This window comes from Rhincodon typus, chromosome 13, assembly GCF_021869965.1.
Source record: "Rhincodon typus isolate 14 chromosome 13, sRhiTyp1.1, whole genome shotgun sequence".
NCBI lineage: Eukaryota > Metazoa > Chordata > Chondrichthyes > Orectolobiformes > Rhincodontidae > Rhincodon > Rhincodon typus.
This window is the reverse complement of record NC_063344.1, coordinates 66,841,302-66,864,065: the sequence shown is the minus strand read 5'-3', so window position 1 is coordinate 66,864,065 and position 22,764 is coordinate 66,841,302. Positions and strand designations below refer to the sequence as shown.

Here is a 22,764-nt window from a genome sequence, read left to right as displayed (position 1 = left end):
AGAGATTTGGTTCCCTTATCTAAGGAAACGCAGACTGGCATTAGAGCCAGTCCAAAGAAGGCTCACGTGGTTGATATGGATATGGAGGGACTTCTTACAAGGAGACGTTGAGGAGATTGGGCCTACGTACGTAGAACAGAAGAATGAGAGGTGACCTTATTGAAACATATTAAGTTCTAAGAAACATTTACAGGTGGATTTGGAGAGATTGTTTCCCTTGTGGGAGATTCTAGCACCATTGTGTATAATCTCAGAGTCAGGCATTATTCATTTAAGACAGAGATGAGGAGAAATTTCTTTTCTCGAGGAAGAGTGAATGTGTGGAATTCTTTACCTCAGAGGGAAATGAAGGCTGGATCATTTGTATATTCAAGGCTGAGGTACACACATTTTTAATCAGTAAGGGAATCAAGCATTATATGGAAAGCAGGAAAGTGGACTTAAGGATCATCACATCAGTCATTATCTCACTGAATGGTGGAGCAGACTCAAATCGGTCGAATGGCATACTTTTGCTCCTACATTTTATGGTCTTCTACAACACAAATCTGAAGTTAGCACAATAGTGTGGCTAGCTCTATCAGTTCATACATCTTGGTGAATGATTCAAACATTCAAAGTAACAATGCTAGAGCAGCAGGGAGAATTCTCACCACAAATTCACATTTTTTTGGCAAACCTGCTTATCAAAATATTAATGTATCTGTTTTTAAAACTGGTACTTTCTGTATTTTTAAAAATGATACCAGACTCTGAAAGTCAAGCAGGAACAGAATTGATTGAATGAATGGTTTCCTGTCGTCACATGTACTGAGATACAGTGAAAAGTGTTATTTTGCGTGCTATACAGGCAGGTCATACCATACAGAGTGCATCAAGGTAGCAGAACAGAGTGCAAAATACAGTGTTACAGCTGCAGGGGAGGTGCAGAAAGAGAGAGAGAGATCAGAATTAACATTTGAGAGGTCCATTCAACAGTCTGATAACAGTGCGGAAGAAGCTGTTCTTGAATCTATTTGTATGTGCATACAAACTTTTATATCTACTGCCCGAAGCAAGAGGGTGGAAGAGAATATATAAGGGATGGGAGGGATTTTTGATTATGTTGGTTGCTTTTCTGAGGCAACAGAAAGTATAGATGAAGTCAATGGATTGAAGGTTAGTTTGCATGATGGACTGGGCTGTGTTCATAACTCTCTGTACTTTCTTGTGGTCTAGGGAACAGCAGTTGTCAAGCCAAACTGTGATGCACCCATAGAACATAGAACATAGAACAGTACAGCACAGTACAGGCCCTCCGGCTCACAATGTTGTGCCGACCTATTATCCTACTAAGATCAATCTACCCTGCTTACCCTATATTTCACTATCCTCCATGTGCCTATCCAAGTGTCGCTTAGAAGTCTCTAAAGTATCTGACTCCACTACCACTGCCGGCAGCGCATTCCACACACCCACCACTCTCTGTGTAAAGAACCTACCTCTGACATCTCCCCTATACCTTCTTCCAATCACCTTAAAATTATGCGCCCTCGTAATAGTCATTTCCGCCCTGGGAAAAAGTCTCTGACTATCCATGCCTCTCATCATCTTGTACACAATTACCCAGATTGAACTCCAACTGCCATTCTCTGCCCATTTCTGCAAATGATCTATATCCTGCTGTATCTTTTGACAACCTTCTACACTATTCACAACTCCACCAATCTTTATGTCATCTGCAAACTTACTAACGCACACACCCACCCACGTTTTCATCCAATTTATTTACATATATCACAAACAGCAGAGGTCCTAGTTCAGATACCTGTGAATCACCAATACTCATGGACCTCCAGCCAGAAAAACATCCTTCCATCACTACCATTCTGCCTTAAATGGGCAAGCCAATTCTGAATTCAAGTGGCCAAGTCACCATGGATCCCATGAATCATAATCTTCTGGATGAGTTAGATGGGATGCTTTCTATGGTGCATCTGTAAGAACTGGCAAGTGTCCTCACTTGTGAGGAAGACCTCACAACAGTGCAGGATTTCAAATCTGCACACGTTGTCACATCACTCTGGCTTGCTGCTGTAACAAGTGCCGAGCAGTCATTACATTTCCACATCAGGTATAGATTTGTCAGGTACCAAGCTCAGTGCCACTCACTGATGCTCAGTGCATGCTGCTACTTTCAGACAGTAACTGCTGGTTGTGAAGAGTACTACTTTGTCACTATTCCTACTCGTTTCTACCTGTTGCTACCAGATGAATCTAAACTCTGGCCAGAAGCACTAGTGATTCTGTGACTAGGCCCACAGAACGTGAGTTCCTTGAGCTATTATTATTGTTCCTTTCTCATGACTTACAAAAAAAAACTTAGTAATTGTGAGGACGGCTTTCTTTAGTTTAGTGCTCCCACACTTTAGAGATAAATCATTTTGAAACTCCTGCCAGTTTCAATCAAATCCAAAAAAACAGTATAGGAAGGAACTTTTATTCTTACCCAGTTAAAATATCACATTACGAGTTAGATAGATTAACACTGTCACAGGGAATCGAAACAGTGAGAAACATCACACGTAGGCAGAGGAACGAAAATGTGAAAAACAGATAACAGAGAAAGCGTATGTGATAGTGAGTGAATCTCACCACAGATAGTCAAAAGGAGAGAGAAAGATAAAAGCTTGGATAAATGCATAAACAGGGTGAGGAGTGGTGAGATGAAAGAAACAGATACGTGCATGAACAGAAATGACATTTTTGGTCATTTATAAATAGGACATGTAAGCAGGCAGTTCGCAAATGAGAATTACAGAACATAAAAGTTAATAATTTGGCTTCAGAGCATTAGGATTTCAGTTCAATCGAGTTAGATTAAGCCCATGACCCATCGGTGAAGGGTCAGAGTTCCACTTGGTTGTTCCCATTATTCAAGAGATCAGAAGATTGCAAACAGCTCATTATACTGGGCTGACTCATTTCTGCAGAAAGAGCCTGTTTTAAGTAATCGGTTTGCTTTTATTCCAAAGCATAGGATTTACTTTTTGACACCAAACAGGCAAAAGGTGGACAAAGTAGGGAAGGTGAATGAATAGATTTGAATTAGGTTGTACAAGATCAATTATTATTTAGTACTGACAAATTTAATGATGAGACTGGGGAAGGGATTTAAATAGAAAAATACAAATTGCACTAGTATACAGACAAGAAATATGTCTGCGGCCACAGACTTCTGACCTAAAGTACAGCATGGATGAATGCTGAAGAAACTAAAGACAATCTTAACATGTATAGGCAGCAGGATAAGACAAATATTTCCGTGGAGTATCTTGGCACTTTTTCTTCAATTAATAGGGCCATAAAAGTTCTCGTAGTGGTAAGAGACAGTATCACTCAGGGAGTGATTCTCAATTTAGGAAGATTAATAGTGTGGAACCATACAATTTCAGTCAGTAAACTACAGACAGTCTATCTAAGAGTGACTAATTTGATATTTATTATCTGACTTCTGGGCTAAGAGGAAACACTATTGGAACTGGGAACTGAAGTCTGCAGGGTGCCAACAGGAGCAAACTCAAAGAGAAACATGAATAATTTAGATCCAAGTATGCCACATAAAAGGTAGTGAACATGGGAGCATGGGCAGATAGCATTGCGACGTGTAAAAAATCAATGACTGGCCATTGGCTGAGGAATGCTGAAGAGCAAAATGAAAATGAAAATGAAAAAATTTTAACGCAAAATAAACCTTCCACATTAGACAGGGGTTCACCTGCACATCCATCAACTTGGTGTACTGCATCCGCTGCTCCCGATGTGGCCTCCTCTACATCAGTGAGACCAAGCACAGACTCAGAGACCGCTTTGTAGAGCACCTGTGCTCTGTTCGTGACAAATGACAAAACCTTCCGGTCGCGAACCATTTTAACTCCCCCTCCCACTCCCTGGGTGACATGTCCATCCTGGGCCTCCGAGTGTCACAATGACGCCACCTGCAAACTGGAGGAGAAACACCTCATATTCTGCCTCGGGAGCCTACAGCCCAATGGCCTAAAAGTGAATTTTACCAGTTTCAAAATCTCCCCACCCACCCCGGCCTCATCCCATAAACCAATCCCCCCATCTGGGTGGTAGTGGATGGAAAATATTCAACATGGTGCTCAGTTACAAGTGGTGTACCACAAGGATCAGTTCTGGGTCCTCTTCTATTTGTGATTTTCGTAAATGGTTTGGATGTAGGAGTGGAAGGGTGGGTTAGTAAGTTCGCAGACGATACAAAGGTGGGTCGAGTTGTGGATAGTGCGGAGGGCTGTTCTAGATTACAAAGGGACATTGATAGGATGCAGAGCTGGGCTGAGAAGTGGCAGATGGAGTTTAACCCTGAAAAGTGTGAAGTGATTCATTTTGGAAGGACAAATTTGAAAGCAGTAGACAGGGTTAACGGAAAGATTCTTGGCAGTGTGGAGAAGCAGAGGGATCTTGGGGTTCATGTCCACAGCTCCCTGAAAGCTGCCACCCAGGTGGATAGAGTTGTTAAGAAGGCGTATGGTGTATTAGCTTTCATTAATAGAGGGATCGAGTTCAAGAGCCGTGAAGTTATGCTCCAGCTACACAAAACCCTGGTTCGGCCACATCTGGAGTATTGTGTCCTGTTCTGGTCGCCTCATTACAAGAAAGAAGTGGAAGCGTTGGAAAAGATGCAGAGGACATTTATCAGGATGTTGCCTGGAATGGAGGGAAGGTCTTACGAGGAAAGGTTGAGAGAGCTAGGGCTTTTCTCTTTAGAACGACGAAGGATGAGAGGTGACTTGATAGAGGTGTACAAAATGATCAGAGGTATAGATAGAGTGGACAGCCAGAGACTTTTTCCTAGGGTGGAGGTAGCTATTACGAGGGGGCATAGTTTTAAACTGAGTGGAGGTAGATATAGGGGAGACGTCAGAGGGAGGTTCTTTACTCAGAGAGTGGTGGCGTGGAATGCATTGCCGGAGAGGGTAGTGGAGTTGGCCTCATTAGGGGCACTTAAGCGGCTATTAGATAGGCATATGGATGATAGTATAAATGTAGGGGTGGAGGTTAGATAGACCTTAGATTTAGGGTAAAAGTTCAGCACAACATTGTGGGCCGAAGGGCCTGTGCTGTGCTGTACTGTTCTATGTTCCATGCTCTATGCTCTATCTCATCCCCTCCTCCTTGACCTGACACAACCTGTCCATCTTCTCTCCCACCTATCTGCTCCTCCCATCCCACTGACCAATCCCCACCACTCCATACATGCACTCACCTATCACCATCCCACCTACCTTCCTCAGCCCCACCCCTCCTCTCTCTATTTATTCCTGAGCTCTCTTCACCCTCCCCATCTCTGAAGAAGGGTCACAACCCAAAATGTCAATTTTCCTGCTTCTCCGATGCTGCCTGGCCTGCTGTGTTCCTCCAGCTCCACACTGTGTTATCTATAAAATGAAAATGGTGTTTATTTTGTACTTTGGAACTGACCTGGCAGACTATATTACCGTTCTAAAGCCCTGAACCTTCTTCAATAAGCAAACCTTCACAGTTTTCTCTCTTCCTGCCTATCTACACGGCAGCGCTAACTCAAGTAAAACAAATCCTATATGTCAGGCAGAACTTTCTTTCAAAACACAGGTTCAAGCCATAGAATGAATGCATCTAACATCAGTCCCTTTCTGTCCTCAATCACTACTATTTTAACAGGCCAGTTAAGAACATAAGGACTGGTGCCAAAATAAGGAGAGCTGTCTCATAATAGTCAAGCAACAGCCTGAGATAGTCATACTCACGGAATAATTCCTTAAAGACAATGTCCTAGACACCACCATCATCATCCCTGGATATATCCTGTCCCACCTGCAGGACAGGCCCAGCAGGATACAGTTGGGAGGCAGTTGGCCTGGGAGTCCTCAACATTGACTCCGGACCTCAAAGTCTCACGACATCAGGTTACACGTGGGCAAGGAAACTTCCTGCTAAATTACTACGTAGCATTTTCCCTCAGCTAATGAATCAGAACTCCTCCATGTTGAACATCAGCTGGAGGAAGCACAAAGGGTGGCAAGGGTGTAAACCATACTCTGGGTGGGGAACTTCAAAGCTCGGCAGCAGTACTACTGATTGAGCTGGTTGGGTCCTAAAGGACATAGCTGCTGGACTGGGTCAGTGGCAGGTGGTGAGGGAATCAACAAGAGGGAAAAACGTTCTTGACCTCATCCTTACTAATCTGCCAGCTGCAGATGCATCAGTCCATAGCAATATCAGTAAGAGTGACCACTTACAGTACTTGAGGGGATGAAGTCTCGTCTTCACATTGAGAACACCTTCCATGGTGTGTAGCACTATCACCACGCTAAATGGGACAGACTTCGAACCTATCTAGAAACTCAAAACTGGGCATCCATGAGGCGCTGAGAGCCATTAACAGTAGTAGGATGTTTGTCCAGCACAATCTGCAACCTCATGGCCCGGTATATTCCCCACTCAACCACTACCATCAATCCAAGGGATCAACCTTGGTTTAATGGAGGCTATGCCAGGAGCAGCACATTTTTAGGCATACCTAAAAATGAGGTACCAGCCTGGTGAAGTTACCAAACAGAACTACTTGCATGCAGCAAATAATAGCATATCATAAGCAGCAAGTAATAGACAGAGCTAAGCAATCCTACAACCAACAGATCAGATTGAAGCTCTGCAGTCCTGCCACTCCAGTTGGGAATTGTGAAGTCATTGGGGGAGGAGGCTCCACAAATATCAATGATGAAAAAGCACAACACATCAGTGCAAAGGTTAAGGCTTAAGCATTCACAGTAGCCTTCAGCCAGAAGTGCCGAGTGGATAATCTATCTTGGCCTCCTCCAATGATCCTCAGCATCACAGATACCAATTTTCAGCCAATTCAAGTTACTCCATGTGCCATCAAGAAACAGTTGGAGGCACTGGATACTGCAAAGGCTATAGGCCCTGACAACAGCACTGAAGACTTGTGCGCCAGAGCTTGCTGCTAACCTAGCCAAGCTCTCCCAGTACAATTATAACACTGGCATCCACCTGGCAATGTGGAAAATTGCCAAGGTGTGCTGTACACAAAAAGCAGGATAAATCCAAACTGGCAAATTACCAACCCATTAGTTTACTCCTGACCATCATTAAAGTGACAGAATATGTTATCACACCTGCTCAGTGACAGCCTGCTCATCGTTGCCCAATTTGGGGTCTGCCAGAGTCACTCAGCTTCTGACCTCATTATAGCCTCGGTTCAAACATGGACATTCCAGAGGTGAGGCGAGAGTGACAGCCCTTGACATCAAGGTTGCATTCAACTGAGAGTGGCATCAAGCAGCCCTAGCAAAAATGGAATCAATGGGAATCAGGGGGCAAACTCTCCGCTCGCTGGAACCATACCTGACACATAGGAAGATGGTTGTGGTTGTCGGAGGTCAGTCATACCATCTCCAGGACATCTCTGCAGGAGATCCTCAGGGTAGTGTCCTAGGCCCAACCTTTGTTAGCTGCTTCATCAACGACGTTCCGTCCACCCTAACGTCAGAAGTGGGCATGTTCGCTGATGATCGCACAATGTTCAGCATCATTCACACCTCCTCAGATACTGAAGCAGTCCATGTTTAAATCAAAAAGATGCAGACAATATCCAGGCTTGGGCTGACAAGTGGCAAGTAACATTCACACCACACAAATGCCAAGCAATGATCATGTCCAATAAGAGACAATCTAACCATCGCTCCTTGACATTCAATGGTATTATCATCACTGTCAACATTTTGGGGATTACTACCAACCAGAAACTTAACTTGATTTGCCACATAAACACAGTGGTTACAAGAGCAGATCAGAGGCTAGGAATACCGCTGTGAATAACTCACTTCCTGACTCCCCGAAGCCAGTCCACCGTCTGGAAGTGTGATGGAATACTCCCCATTTGCCTGGATGGATGCAGCTCCAATAACATTCAAGAAGCTTGACACCATCCAGGACACAGCAGCCGCTTGATTGGCACCACATTTACACGCATCCACTTCCCCCAACACCATGCTCAGTAGCAGTGTGTACTATTTACAAGATGAACTGCAGAATCTCACCAAAGATCATTAGGCAGCACTTTCTAAACCCACAACCACTTTCAACTGGAAGGACAAGGGCAACAAATACATGGGAACACAACGTGCAAGTTCTCCTCTAAGCCATTCACCATCCTAATTTGGAAATATATCGCATTCCCTCACTATTGCTAAGTTGGAATGCTTGAATTCCCTCCCTAACTGCATTGTGGGTCATCCTAGAGCAGGTGGACTGCAGTGGTTCAAGGAGACAGCTCATGACCACTTCTGAAGGGCAAATAGGAACGGAGAATAAATGCTGGCCCAGTCACAGTGACATCCACATGCCATGAGTGAATGAAAATAAGAACAGACCAGAAGATAATAGGAACAGGAGTTGGCTATTCAGCCCCTTGAGTCTGCTCTGCCATTCAATAGGATTATGGCTAATCTAACTGAAACTCCTCACGTCCATTTTCCTGCCCTTTCCTCATAACCCTGGAATCCTTGCTGATCAAGAGCCTGTCTATCTTAGCCTTAAACATATAAGGAGTGTTCCCCCATTACAGTCCGTGGCAAGGAATTCTAAATACTCTCAACTCTCCAAGAGAAGAAGTTTCTCATCATCTCAGTCTCAATTTAGCACCACTTAATTCTGAGACTACACCCTCTGGTCCTGGACTCTTCCATGAAGGGAAATATCCTCTCAGCATTTACCCTGCTAAGCCACTTAAGAGTCCTATATGTTTCAATGAGATCACCTCTCATTCTTCCAAACTCCAGTGAGTAGAATCCCAACGTGTTTAACCTTTGCTCACAAGACAATCTCTTCAGGCCAGGATTATCCTACTGAAGCCTCCAATGAAATAATATCTTTTCTTAGTCAAGGGGACCAAAATTGCTCACAGTACTCCAGGCGTGGTCTCACCATCTTGTACAGTTGCAGTAAGACCTCGCTCCTCTTATACTCCAACCCGGTTGAAATAAGGGCCAACATTCCATTAGCCTTCCTGATCACCTGCTGCACATGTATGCTAGCTTTGTGTTTCATGCACAAGTACCCTCAAGTCCCAATGTATTGTTGTTTTCTGCAGTTTGTCCCCATTTAAATAATATGATCTTCCAAAACAAACAACTTTATATTTTTCCACAATACACTCTAATTACCAACATTTTGCCCCTTATTAACCTATCAGTACCTCTCTGTCAACTGTTTGCATTCCTCTTGTAACTTGTCTTTCCGTCTACTATTGTGTCACCTGCAAATTTAGCTGCAGTACATTCGCTTCCTTCCTCCAAGTCATTAAATATATTGTAAACAGTTGTACTTCCAGCTTATTCCCAGGATTTTATATGGATTTAGGGAGATTGAGAAGTTGGAATTGATAGTGTCAAAATGTTGCTGGAATGGTATATCCTTTCACCTTTAACCTACTTTGCTAAACAATGTGTTCAGAGGTGTTATTACATACCCCTGGAGCAGGTGGGACTTGAACCTGTGCCTCCAGGTCCAGGGGTAGGGACATTGCCACTGCACCACAAGAGGGTCCCTAACCACACCTCCAATCAGAATGTCAGACATTAAATTCTGTTCAAGTCTAATCTGTAGTTTAAAGTCTAAGTATGCTGCAGGTGAGTGCTTGGCTGAGTGTGAACTGCAATGGATCAAGACATGGCACAGAAATCTGCAGAGGCCAACCTGTGTGCAGCTGCTCACTCACCTTGAAGTCGTATGCAGACTGCTTGATGACTTCTGGTGCCATCCAGAAGGGTGTTCCTACGAATGTGTTTCTCTTTATCTGCGTGTCTGTTAATTGCCCAGCTACCCCAAAGTCTGCAAGCTTCACGTCTCCTTGCTCTGACAGTAGTACATTAGCAGCTGTGGAGATATGACAAACAGAACATCAAAATTAACTGTTCTCTAAGGCAGCTAGTGTATCCCCTGTTTTAGGCACAAAGGGAAAATGAGAGCATGATGCAGGGAGGTTGGGAGTGAAGCATGATTCAAGGAAAGGGTGTTAAAGAGGTCTTAAAAGGCAGAAGTATGCGTGGAAAAGGAAGGAATTAAAAATTTTAGGCTGCTGGATTTTATCTATGCATATATTAATCCACACCAGTAGCCAGGAGGTCAGTCAAAGAAAACAAGAAATCACAAAAGGAAAGTAAATACTCAAGATTGTTCAGTGGCCATTTCTTTTTCCATTCTTGTTTCTGTTAAAATCTGAGCAAATAAGGATAAGTGTGTAAAATACATTCACCCATCCTTTCCAAAAGAAGTCTGGTAAGAAGTAATTATTTCTATACTCATTGAGTTGAAGAATCTAAGTTGTGGGGCAAGATAAATTATCACCTCGTCAGGTTTTTTTAAAAATTATTTTTCAAATAATAACCATCCTTCAAAGGTTAAAAACAAACTGGAGCTGGAGCAGGGGCTGAAACAAACCAAGGGGCAGGAGGTCATGATTCTTTGCTCAGCATCATGGTGGCTCAGTGGTTAGCACTGCTGTCTCACAGCGCTGGGGACCCGGGTTCCATTCCACCCTTGTCCAAAAATGTGCAGGTCAGGTGGATTGGCCATGCTTAGTTGCCCATTGTGTCCATGGATGTGTAGGTTAGATGCGTTAGCCAGGGGAAATGCAGGGTTGCAGGGAGAGTGTGGGTCTGGGTGGGGTGCTCTGCAGAAGGTTGGTGTGGTCTTGTTGGGCTGAATAGCCTGTTTCCACAGTGTGGGGGTACTAAGGTCACTACTATGGTCAGCATGGTGTCACAATGCCTACCTTAATGAGAGAATTAATGAAGTGGTAGTCAAGTTCCAACCATGTGCCTGAATGAGGAACAGAGTATCTTCGCTTTCTGCTTTATTGTCAACTGTTTTGGGGTCAGGCTTAGCACAGCTTGGGTATTGTAAGACTTTCCTCTACTTTGCTTAGTCAAGCACTTCAAGCTCAGCTTTTTCTGGCTGCCTCCTCCAGCCACTCTGGACACTTTCCTCACTGATCTGGTCCATTAGTATATTTGGTTTTATGAAAATGTCAGGATAGGCAACAGCCAACGTGTCAGATCAGAGCTGGGTGTAATAGTCAGGAGGGTGAAGATGCAAGAAGACATAGGGAGCTGCAAGGTTGCCCCCTCCTTTCCCCAAAGCAATAGGGTACACCCCTTGTTCTTCGCTTTCCCCTGATAACAGGATCCCCCTCCCTAATATTCTAACATCTCTTTCCAACTACATTCTGCAAAAGGGTTTATCTCTTCCCTTTCGTCACAACGCCATAAGACAATTTCATAACACCATAATACACAGGAGCAGAATTATAATGTAGGCTCACATGCCGCTGGAGTACTGAGGGAGTGCTACATTCACAGGCATATAATACTAAAAATCAAGAACCTGCCTTTTTTTTTTACAGGCATTAAGATATGATAAAAACATGTCTCCCTTTCCCAATCCCTACATCAGAAAGTAATTCCTGACAGTGCAAATTCCTTGCTTTCGGGAGTATTATGCTGATGTCTCTCTGCCTTCCACTCCCTCTTTTAAGCAATAATTTGGAAATCAATTTACAGAAGTTATAATTATCCAAACAAAAGTTATTGCTCTGCTTAACTCTCAACAACACATTAACAATCCCATTTCTTGTCGTGTTTTTACCTTTAATATCTCGATGAATTTTTCGTTCTGAGTGCAGATAGTCTAAACCTTTAAGTATTTCCCGTAGGATCGTTGCAATGTAAGTCTCCTCCAGGGGGCCTGGTTTCAGCTGCAAAGACCACAACCATCCATTAACAATAAGGAACTACCTGATAGATGAGGAAACACATCCAGAAAGTTACTCAGCTGGGATAACCCAAAAGAGCTTTAGTCCAATTGCATTCAGTTAGCTGGTTTGGACTGGTCCTCCATTAGAGGGTTATCATCAGCCAGGATAGCCTGGTCATTCATGACTACTGGACAATAGCCCAAATACAAATGCTACAACAGCCTTGGTGAGTTACTGCAGAACATCTGGTAGGTGGTACACACTGCTGCCATTGTTGATGTTGTGGCCATTACAGAGACTTGGTTGAGAGAAGGACAGGACTGGCTGCTCAATGTTCCAGGGTTTCGTTGTTTTAGACGAGATAGAGAGGAAGGTAAAAGAGATGGAGGAGTTGCATTACTAATCAGGGAGAATGTCACATCTGCACTCCTACAGGACATAGTGGAGGGCTCATTCACTGAGGCAATACGGGGAGAGCTCAAAAATAAGGTGTGTGCCATCACTCTGCTAGGATTATACTATAGCTCACCCCACCCCCCAACCGAGACACTGAGGAACAAATATGTTAGGCAGATTATGGAAAGATGCAATAAAAACAGGTTGTTATAGTGGGTGACTTTAAATTCCCCAATATTGACCGGAATTCCCTTACAGCAAGAGGCTTAGACAGGGCTGAATTTGGTAAGTGCATCCAAGATGGTTTCTTGAAACAGTAGGTGCATAGTCCAACTAGAGGAGGCGGCATACTGGACCTTGTCTTGGTTAATGAGCCTGGCCAGATGGCTGACCTTTCAGTTTTAAGATAGCTACAAAGAAGGAAAAGTCAGGACCTTGCAGGAAAGTACTAAATTCAGGGAGGGCAAATTATGTCAATATTAGGCAGGAACTAGGGAATGTTAATTGGGAGGAGCTGTTATCGGGCAAGTCCACATTTGACATTGGGAGTTGTTTAAAGACCTGCTGACGAGAGTTCAGGACTGGCATGTTGCAGTAAGGAAAGTCACAGATGGCAAGGTAAGGGACCCTTGGATAACGGGGGAGACTGAGTTTAGTTAAGGGAAAAAGAAGCATTTTAAGGTTTACAAAGCTAAAATTGGACAGGGTCTCTGAGGAATATAAAGAAAGCAGGAAAGAACTCAAGTAGAGAATTAGGAGAGCAAGAAGGGGCCATGAAATGACCTTGGCAAGTTGGGTTACAGTCAATCCCAAGGCATTCTATACATACATTAAAAATAAAAGGATAACTAGGAAGAAGGTACGACCATTCAAGGATAAAGGAGGGAACTTGTGCTTGGAGGCAGAGGACGTGAGCGAAATTCGAAGTGAGTACTTTGCATCGATATTCACCCAGGAGAAGGATATGGAGGATAGTGAGATTTGTGTGGAGTATGCTAATATGCTAGGGCATTTTGAGATCAAGAAAGAAGTGGTGTTGGGTCTCTTGAAGAGCACTGAGGTGGTTAAGTCCCCAGGGCCCGATGGTATCTATCCCAGGTTATTGAGAGAGGCAAGACAAGAGATTTCTGGGGCTTTAACCAAGATCTTTGTATCCTCGTTAACCTCTGGAGAGGTCCCGAAGCTCTGGCGAATAGCTAATGTTGTTCCACTGTTCAAGAAGGGAAATAAGGATAATCCAGGAAACTATAAATCGGTGAGTCTCACATCAGTGGTTGGGAAGCTACAGGAGAGAATTCTTCATTGATGCGCATTTGGAAAAGCATGGCCTAACTAGGGACAGTCAGCATGGCTTTGTGCAAGGCAGGTCATGCCTTACCAACTTGATTGAATTTTTTGAGGTGGTGACAAAAGTGATAAATGAGGGTACAGCAGTGGATGTTGTTTACATGGTTTTTAGTAAGGCTTTCGTCAAGGGTCCCTCATGGTAGGCTCATCCAGAAGATTCAGATGCATGGGATCCACAGTGACTTGTCTGTGTGGATTCAGAATTGGCTTGCGCACAGAAGGCAGAGGGTTGTGGTGGAAGGGTGTTTTACTGGCTGGAGGTCCGTGATTAGTAGTGTTCCACAGGGATTCATACTGGGACCTCTGCAGTTTGTGATATATATAAATGACTTGGATGAAAATGTAGATGGGTGAGTTAGTCAGTTTGTAATGATACAAAGATTGGTGGAGTTGTAGATAATGTAGAAGGGTGTCAAAGGACACAGTGGAATATAGATCAGTTGCAGATAGGGGCAGATAAATGGCAGTTGGAGTTTAATCCAGGTGAATGTGAGGTCCTGCACTTTGGGAGATAAAATGTTAAGGAAAAGTATACAGTTAAATGGTAGGACTCTGAACAGCATTGATATACAGAGGGATCTTGGGGTTCAAGTCCATGGCTCCCTCAAGTGGCCACGCAGATAGATAGGGTGGTAAAGAAGGCATATGGTGGGCTTGCCTTTATTGTACAGGGAATTGAGTACAAGAGTCAGGATGTCATGTTGCAGCTTCATAAAACTTTGGTTAGGCCACATTTAGAGTATTGTGTTCAATTCTGGTCGCCACATTACAGAAGGATGTGGAGGCTTTGGATAGGGTGCAGAAGAGGTTTACCAGGATGCTGCCTGGAATAGATGGAATGAGCTATAAGGAGAGGCGAGAGAAACTTCGGTTGTTTTCTCTGGAGTGGCAGAGGCTGAGGGGAGACTTGATAGAAGTCTATAAAATTATGAGATGCATAGAGTTGATGGTCAGAATCTTTTTCCCTAGAGTTGAAATGTCTAATACTAGGGGGCATGCATTTAAGGTGAGAGGGGGAAAGTTCAAAGAAGATGTGAGGGGCAAGTTTTTTTTTTTTTTTTTTAACACAGAGTGTGGTAGGAGTCTGGAACGCACTGCCAGGGGTAGTGGTGGAGATAGATACAATAGGTTTAAGGGACTTTTAGATGAGCACGTGAACATGCAAGGAATGGAGGGATATGGACCAAGGGCAGGCAGGAGGAATTAGTTTAATTTGGCGTCATGTTCAGCACAACATAGTCAGCTGAAGGGCCCGTTCCTGTGCTGTACTGTTCTATGTTCTATGCATTGGCTGTGGAGAGATTGAATGATGAAGGTGTTAGATGAGGTGCTAGTCAAATGCCTGTTTTGTCCTGGATAATGTTGAGCTTCTTGGGTTTGTTGGAGCTGCAACCATCCAGGCAAGTGGGGAGAACTCCATCACACTCCTGACTTGTGCCTTGTAGATGGTGGGCAGATTCGCCACAGAATTGCAGCTTCTGGCCAGCTCTTGTAGCCACAGTATTTATATGGCTGGTCCAGTTCAGTTTCTGATCAATGATAATTGTAGAATGGTGACAGTGGGGTTTCAGTTATGGTACATTGAATATCAGGCGGCGATGGTTGGATTCTGTATTGCTGGAGATAGCCATTGCCTGGCACTTATGAGGTACAAATGTTCCTTGCAACTTATCAGCCCAAGCCTGAATGTTGTTCAGGTCTTGCTGCATTTGGACATAGACAGCTTCTAACACCTTCAACATTCACTCCCTCCAAATGCAACACATCATGGCTTAGCATCAGAATCTGCAAGATACACTACAGTAGCTCACCAATGTTCTTTTGACAGTACCTTCCAAACCTACAACTTCTAACACCCAAAAAGTCAACAGCAACGGACACATGGTAGTATCAGAGGAATTGTGAATGGTGCTGAACATTGCATAGTCATCAGTGAACATCCCCATCTCTGTCCTTATGATGGATGGAGATACAGTTAGGGATTCTAAGGAAAGACAGGTCCAAGCTTGGTGATGATGCTCCAATGATCAAACACCATTAATAAACACTATCAAGGCTCATGAATAAGAGTCACTTGTCCAAAGCTGCAGCTTCCTGATTGATTACTTGGCATGGTACAGATGGACAATGCTTTTTTTCCTGGGGGAGGTGAAAACTGGCAAAACAGAAAAGGCTTCGGAAAATATTAGAACAGGAATAATTCCATGGAGATTATTCCAAAATTACAATTCTCTTTCTCTAAAGCTATGCCAGCTGTGTCTGTTTCTATGGTTGGCAGCTGAAAGCAAAATAAGGTAATTGCTTTTAGCAATTCGACATTTTGCTATTTCCTCCTCCCCTCAAACATTGTTCCACACGCACCAGCTAACCTTTGGCATTTCATCCAAATGGGTGCCTTGAGGATCATCATTCCCTTTCACAGCCCAACACATCCAGACTGAGCAGCTCTGCTCAGGGACCATTTTCTGTTGGATTCTTGACATTGCAGGTCAGGCTGTTAAGCTACTAACCTTACAGTCCCATTAAGCAGCCAAGAAAACAAATTCATAAATGGTGAAAGTGATTTAAGGAAGAAGAAACTGAGATTGTAAATACAGCCGTGGTGTTCTTACTGTGTAATGCACAGCAAATCAAAGATTACCACATAATAACTTTGATTAAAGGCAGCATGCTTATCTATTTCTTCACCAGAGACAATAGAACATTAAGGTGAGTAACTAGCAGCTTATAGATCTGGGAACCAGAGCTCTCACAGTGCAGATAAAATGACACTGAGCCTGGGATTCAAATGCACATCATCGGGCTAACAGTTAAATGCTCATGTGCTGCAGGTCAAACCTGGTACTGGGGTTCAAACACTTGCCCCTTTAGTGAAGCAACACTATTCAAATGGCATTGTTTCAAATCTTGAATCTGGGATTGGAGATCAACCTGTAGTTTATAGCTCAGTGTTCTAACATTGCTAATTTATCTCTTGGGTTAGGGCTCACACAGAAAATGTAAAACCACATCATGGTAAAAATTAGTACTCACCAAGTCTAATGCAGAGCCTCCACCCAGATATTCCATGATTATCCACAATTTGGTGCCCTCGAGAGTGAACAAAATAATTGTGATTAGATTAGAAGCAAGGAGACCTTTTACATAAACTACACATAACTTAGACAAGATGCAAATAGGCAAGTGGCCTTCTATAGCTCGTTGAATTCTGTAGCCAATAAATGATTCCAATTAGGTACAATAGCAGATCCAACCTTAATTGAAATTAGAAAAGTTCAAGTCTCTTAGGATGTAAAACCTGGGCACCAGAAATCCAGGCCACCGCCCTAAAATCTAGTTTTGCTTATTGATCTCAACCCCAACTTGACCACCTTTGAAGTGTCCATGACAGACAGAAAAGTTAGTGTGAACAAGGTTATTTCACAGCAATGAAAGAAAGAGAGGCTAATAACTTTTTTGGCAGGGTGCAAGAATCTACCTTGGGTCAGGGACTGAGAGTGAATGATTCGAGAAGCTGCCCCTGTTGATTCTATGTTTCTTTGCAATGAATATGAAGTGTTTTAAAATTCCTCATGGCATTGTTCACAGGGAGTCAAAGAATACAGCAATTTATAAGGACAAAAGCTTGACATCCAGCTACACAGATGTGTGTGGCAGTGCTCACAGACAGAAATAATCACCTTCTTCTCATCTTTCTTTTTCACAAATCAAATTTGCTACATCACAAACTGACGTTGCCTTTTGAAATTCTGTTTAGACCACAAAGTGATCTTCCTGTTTCTCTCATCTGGGAGTTTCAATTCTCCTCTTCCACTCTAACTTTTATCGTCATGTTCTTTGGTGTTACCATTCCTTTAATTTCCTTCTCAAATAACGTGTCAACTTCTGTCCACATTATGTGTATTTTTGTTTATGCAGTTCTTTTCCCATTGCTTCAGTCTCATTATGTCATCTTTTCCCTTTTCTTCTTCTCCTATGCAGTTCCAGTGTCTCTCTATTTCTACCTCACTGAGGCACATTCTTGCTGCTTAAGGCACATAAAATCGGAAAGAAAATGTAGAGAGTCGATGCTGGCAGTGGGAAGTGAAAGGACAGGGACCTAGAAATGGTCAGGGTGTGGAATGAAACGCTCTGACAATGAGGAGTAGGAGGGACTACAATTAAGTTGCACTGGAGAAATATTGCACTCCACTGAGTATCACAAACACAAAGAGTACTGGAGAAACCAATTTTCTGAGGAAGGGTCACTAGACTGGAAACATTAACTTTGATTTCTCTCCGCAGATGCTGCCAGATCTGCTGAGTGTTTCCAGAAATTTCTGTTTTTGTTTCGAATTTACAGCATCTGCAGTTGTTTCATTTTTTTTGGTTAATATTTTGAGTTCAGTATGGCTCTTTTTCAGAACTGCATTGAATATCACAGTGGATAAATTTGAGTGCTGGAAACAACAAAGGATCAAGCAGATGTGGGAGACACTGCTCTAGAACTGGAAACACTCGGTTGGTTAGAATGGTTTTACATTCTGTTCAGCAGCTTTTAATTTAAAGTGCACAAACAGCTTTCTCTCAAGCAGATGATATATCTAAGTAAGATTTAAAAAAACATTACTCAGCCAATTTCATTTCAAAATTATGAAAAGTCTGCAACAATAACATATTTATATAGTGAGCTTAATGGAAAAAAATTTCCAAAGGGCTTTGCAGAAAAATAATAATGGTGAGTCAAAAAAACTAATTCAAATAGATGGGATTTAACAAACACATCAAGTCCGGCTCACTCATTCATAGCATTCTTTCCTGTCACTACAAGTTTGTCCAAACCCCATCTTTAATCCTTCACTCCTGACTCTGGCCTCTTGGGCCATATGTGTCTTCACCCCAGCATTGAGGCTAGTCCCTACTTAAAGGCCCTCTGTTTAGTTCAGTAGGAAAATTTCCTTAGCAGCTTTAAACATGAACATTTTGCTTACAGTTCTTTCCATCCACATTCATGACAGATATAAAATACTTTTTACATTATTTATTGAATTGAAATTACTTTTCCATTTTCAAAATTGCCTCAAAGTGACCAATTATAGGGGGTCTGGGCGCCATACAACAGATTGACTTAGCTTGATATATTAGAGTTTGACATTTTGTGAAAAAACTACACATTAAGAACATTAAATTGAATTGTATTGTTTATCTGGCAAGAATAATTAACACAACTAAAAGACTTGGTTAAAATGACCACTCTAAACACAGATCTTTTATTCAGAATCTTCCACTAAGCTTTAATAACAATTTTTCTGAAGGATTTTTTGAGAACATCACTCTTGTGCCAAGAGAAACAAATTTCTGTGTCACACTTGCAACTTATTCTAAATTAATCTAAAATTTCTTTCACATGATATATCAAGTTATTACAATTCAAATCTATTCATTTAAATTCAGTCATGCATGCATTTCTTAGTAAGGATAAGATGGACCAATTTAATATTCCAAGTATTTTGGTGATAGCTTGTCACGTTTTGCTGTCAACCTAAGAACTACAGGCTAATTGTAAATTATCTGACATAATTATAGCACTGAAAAAAAAAACATATTTCATAATAATTATGGATTAAATTAAACTGGTCTGTGTATTGGAGTACCATAATTAATGCTTTTTCTTCTGGCTTCACCTTTTTCTCTCCAGGCTGGATTTGGCTTTGGTTTTATTCCCACAGAGTCAAGATATTTAAATTTCAAATTTAACTTCATATTATTAAAAAAATTTTTTATTAAGACACGTAAGTTATAGTTTAATGAGTCAAAGATTAGTCAATAAGATAGGACTGGATAAAATCCCACAGAACTGCAGATGCTGTAAATCAGAAACAAAAACAGAAATTGCTGGAAAAGTTCAGTAGGTCTGGCAGCATCCATGAGAGAAATCAGAGTTAATGTTCAGATCTGGTGATCTTTCCCCAGAACATAGGACTGGATGTTTGTAAGACTCCTTGCAGTTAAACAGAAAAGGCTGTGAAGTATGTGAAGTCATACAATTGGTTAAAATAAATGAAGCAGATTTTATTGAAGGCAAAAACTTCTTCAAGATGGTGGAGGTGGGAGGGTAGCACGTGTTCGGGCTCCCAGCCCACCCACTCCCTCTTGCATGACTGACCACATCCTTCTTGTTTTTAAATTTAAAACTTTTGAATACATTCATCTTTTCTCCTTTCTGCACTGCGGAGGAGGAATGGTTGCAGGGAGCTGTTGAGCGGCACATGTGGTCTGTTCCTTGTGGCCATGGCTTGAGCAACTGTTCCGGTGTTGATGGATTGGATTGGTTCTTTTGATGTTCAAGCGGGGTCTGCAATGGCGGTGGAGTGAATGATCCCTCGGTCATCCAGAGCTAATTTGGACAGTCAATCAGTCCTTGGAAGTGGAGATGGGCCCTGGTCCTCGAGAGTTGTGACAGTCTCCTGGCTATGGCGCTGGCTAGGGTATTAGCTGCAATGAAGCAGCTTTGGCAGAGATGGCATTCTGGGCCCGGTCAGCTATGCAGGGGCTGTCTCAATGTGCTTCCTCCTTGTGTTGCGACCTCAGGGACAGCTTTGGCTGCTGCAGGGCGTGGCAGCATTCCGTAGCCAATTAGGAAATCAAGAAGCCATGGATGGAACAAAAAAATGAAATTTGTCCTAACTTTGTGTGATTTATTCCTTTTTGCAATTTATGTGATTAAAACAGCACAGGCTTATTTTCATAAATACATGTGAAAATAAATTACTATATCAGGAAATGCAGAATTTTTTTTATTTACGAGGGTGAAGCTTTTAAATATTGATGTTCAGAAAGACTTGGTTGTGCTAGTATAAAGCTCTCTGAAGGTTAGCATGCAGGTACTGCAAGCAGTTAGATGGTAAATGGCTGACAGGGCAAAATGTGGGAAACATGAAATTGTTCACTTTCACAGGAAGAATAAGGGGGGGGGAGAAAAAACAAATTATTACATAAAAGGAGAACGACTACAATATTCTGAGGTGCAGAAGAGTCTAAGTGTTCAAGTGTAAGATATTAGTATGCAGGTACAGCAAGTAATTCAGAAGGCTAATGGAATGCTAATCTTTATTTGCAAGGAATTGAACATAAAAGAAGGGATTTTATACATCAGTTGTGTGGGAAATTGGTGAGCTCACTTCTTGAATACACTGTGCAGTTTTGGTCTCTATTTAGGGAAGAATATAAATGCATTCTAGGCAGCTCAGAGGAGGTTTACGACATTGATACTTGTCTTACGAGGATATGTTGGACAGGCTGGGCTAGTTTCCACCAGCATTTACAAGAATGTGGGGTGAGCTGATGGAAGTGTGTAGGACTTTGAATGGTCTTGGCAAGGCAAATGTCAAAATAATGCTTCCTCTTGAGGATAAGTCCAGAGCTAGGGGTCACTATTTTAAAATTAGGGGTCTCTCTTTCATAAGGGAAACCTTTTTTCTCCTGAGGATTGTGCGACTTTGAAAGCCTGTCTCAGAACACGGTGAAGGTGGGGTAATTAAACATCTTTAAGACAGAGGTGAATAGATTCTAATGAGGCAAAGGAATCAAAAGTTATCAGGAGTAAATGGAAATATAGAAATTGAAATACAACAGATCAGCCGTGATTTTATTGAATGGTGGAGCAGGCTTGATGGGCTGAATGGTTTACACCTGCTTCTAATTCATATATTTGCCTGCATGGCAAAGAGACAGGAGTATAATTGTGTACGGTTTCAGTGACAGCATGTGTGGAATACTGTGTACATATCTAAGGAAGGATATGTTTGCATTTGATGTGGTTCAGTAATGTTCATTAAATAATTGGATGAGAAGGTTGACCCATGATGAGAGGCTGCGCAAATTGGGTCGATACATTCCAAAGTTTAGAAGATGGAGAGATGATCTACTTGAGATTGACAACGTTCTAACGGGGTGTCTTAGGATAAACACACAGAGGTTGTTATCCACTTGCTGGGCATCTAGAATGCAGGTCTCAGCCTTATGATAGGAGGTCAATCATTTGTGACTGAGATGAAGGAAAATCTCTTCACCTAGATGCTCATGTATCTTTGGAATTCTCTCCCTATGGCTGGTTGATGTTCCGTTGTTGAATATATTCAAGGCTGGGATAGACTGGTTTTTAGTCTCTCAGAGAATAAGGAGATGAGAAGAAAAAGTGGGAAGAAGAGTTGAGGTTGAAGATCTGCCACAATCGCACCGACTGGCTCAAGGGGCTAGATGTGGTCTACTCCTGTTTCAGTTCATCAGGTATGTGGTATTTTTCTGAAGCAAGTTCTGAAAATTTTGTAACTCGTTGATTTTCCAATGAACTAATGATAAAAAAGCTAATTCCACATGCTTTCTGAAAACTGCACACATCATCTTCCTGCCTCCCGTTGCCTTAACCACAAGCATCTCCTGCAGTGTTTAACTTCTAATTCTGTGACTGTAGCTTTCATGCTCTTTCTTGAAATACACAATTGTTGGGTGAAGTTCACCACTGGTAGCATGTGTTTGGACAACGGGCTCCAAAGAACACATAATAAAAACTAAAAGAACTGTGGATGCTGTAAATCAGAAACAAAAACAGAAATTGCTGGAAAAACTCAGCAGGTCTGGCAGCATCGGTGGAGAAAAATCAGAGTTAATGTTTCACTCCACCTGAAACGTTAACTCTGATTTTTCTCCAACAATGATGCCAGATCTGCTGAGCTTTTCCAGCAATCTCTGTTTTGGTTCCAAAGAATACTTGTTTCACAACCCCATACCACAATTTCAACTTAGTTACAGATTTCTTCACTGGAGATGTACACCACTCCTCCACTTCCACACAAAGCATCAGCAGAATTATCTTAACATTCAACTGTTAGTCACTTGCTTGCCTTCTCTGTTTCACAATGACATGTTTTGATTAAGCACAAAACACTTGATAGAGGAGCACACAGAATAAACTTAATAGCCAGTATCGATGACCGATTGATAATACACCAAACGGCTTTTAGTTTCAAGGTCCATCCTTTGAAACCTTTTGATGTGATTTGATTTATCATAATCATACGTATCTAAGTGCAGCGAAAAGCTTTATTTTGCAAGTGCCCAGGCAGATCATAGCAAACAGATCATAGGGTGCTTAGACAGAGCGAGGCATACAGGTTACACTGCACAGGAGGTGCACAAAGCAAGGTCAACATTATTTGAAGTTA

The 22,764-nt window shown here is 42.2% G+C and overlaps 1 protein-coding gene across 1 annotated transcript in view; it reads right to left on the bottom strand.

Moving 5' to 3' along the window:
- The window catches only part of stk25b (serine/threonine kinase 25b), a 78,328-nt gene that overhangs the window by 13,640 nt on the left and 41,924 nt on the right, over window positions 1-22,764 (bottom strand). Inside the window, exons 3-5 of the mRNA XM_048604590.1 lie at window positions 16,595-16,651; window positions 11,710-11,818; window positions 9,782-9,939 (exon numbers count right to left, since the gene is read on the bottom strand). Of these exons, the coding sequence (XP_048460547.1) occupies window positions 9,782-9,939; window positions 11,710-11,818; window positions 16,595-16,651 (324 nt within the window). The remainder of the gene's footprint in view (window positions 1-9,781; window positions 9,940-11,709; window positions 11,819-16,594; window positions 16,652-22,764) is intronic.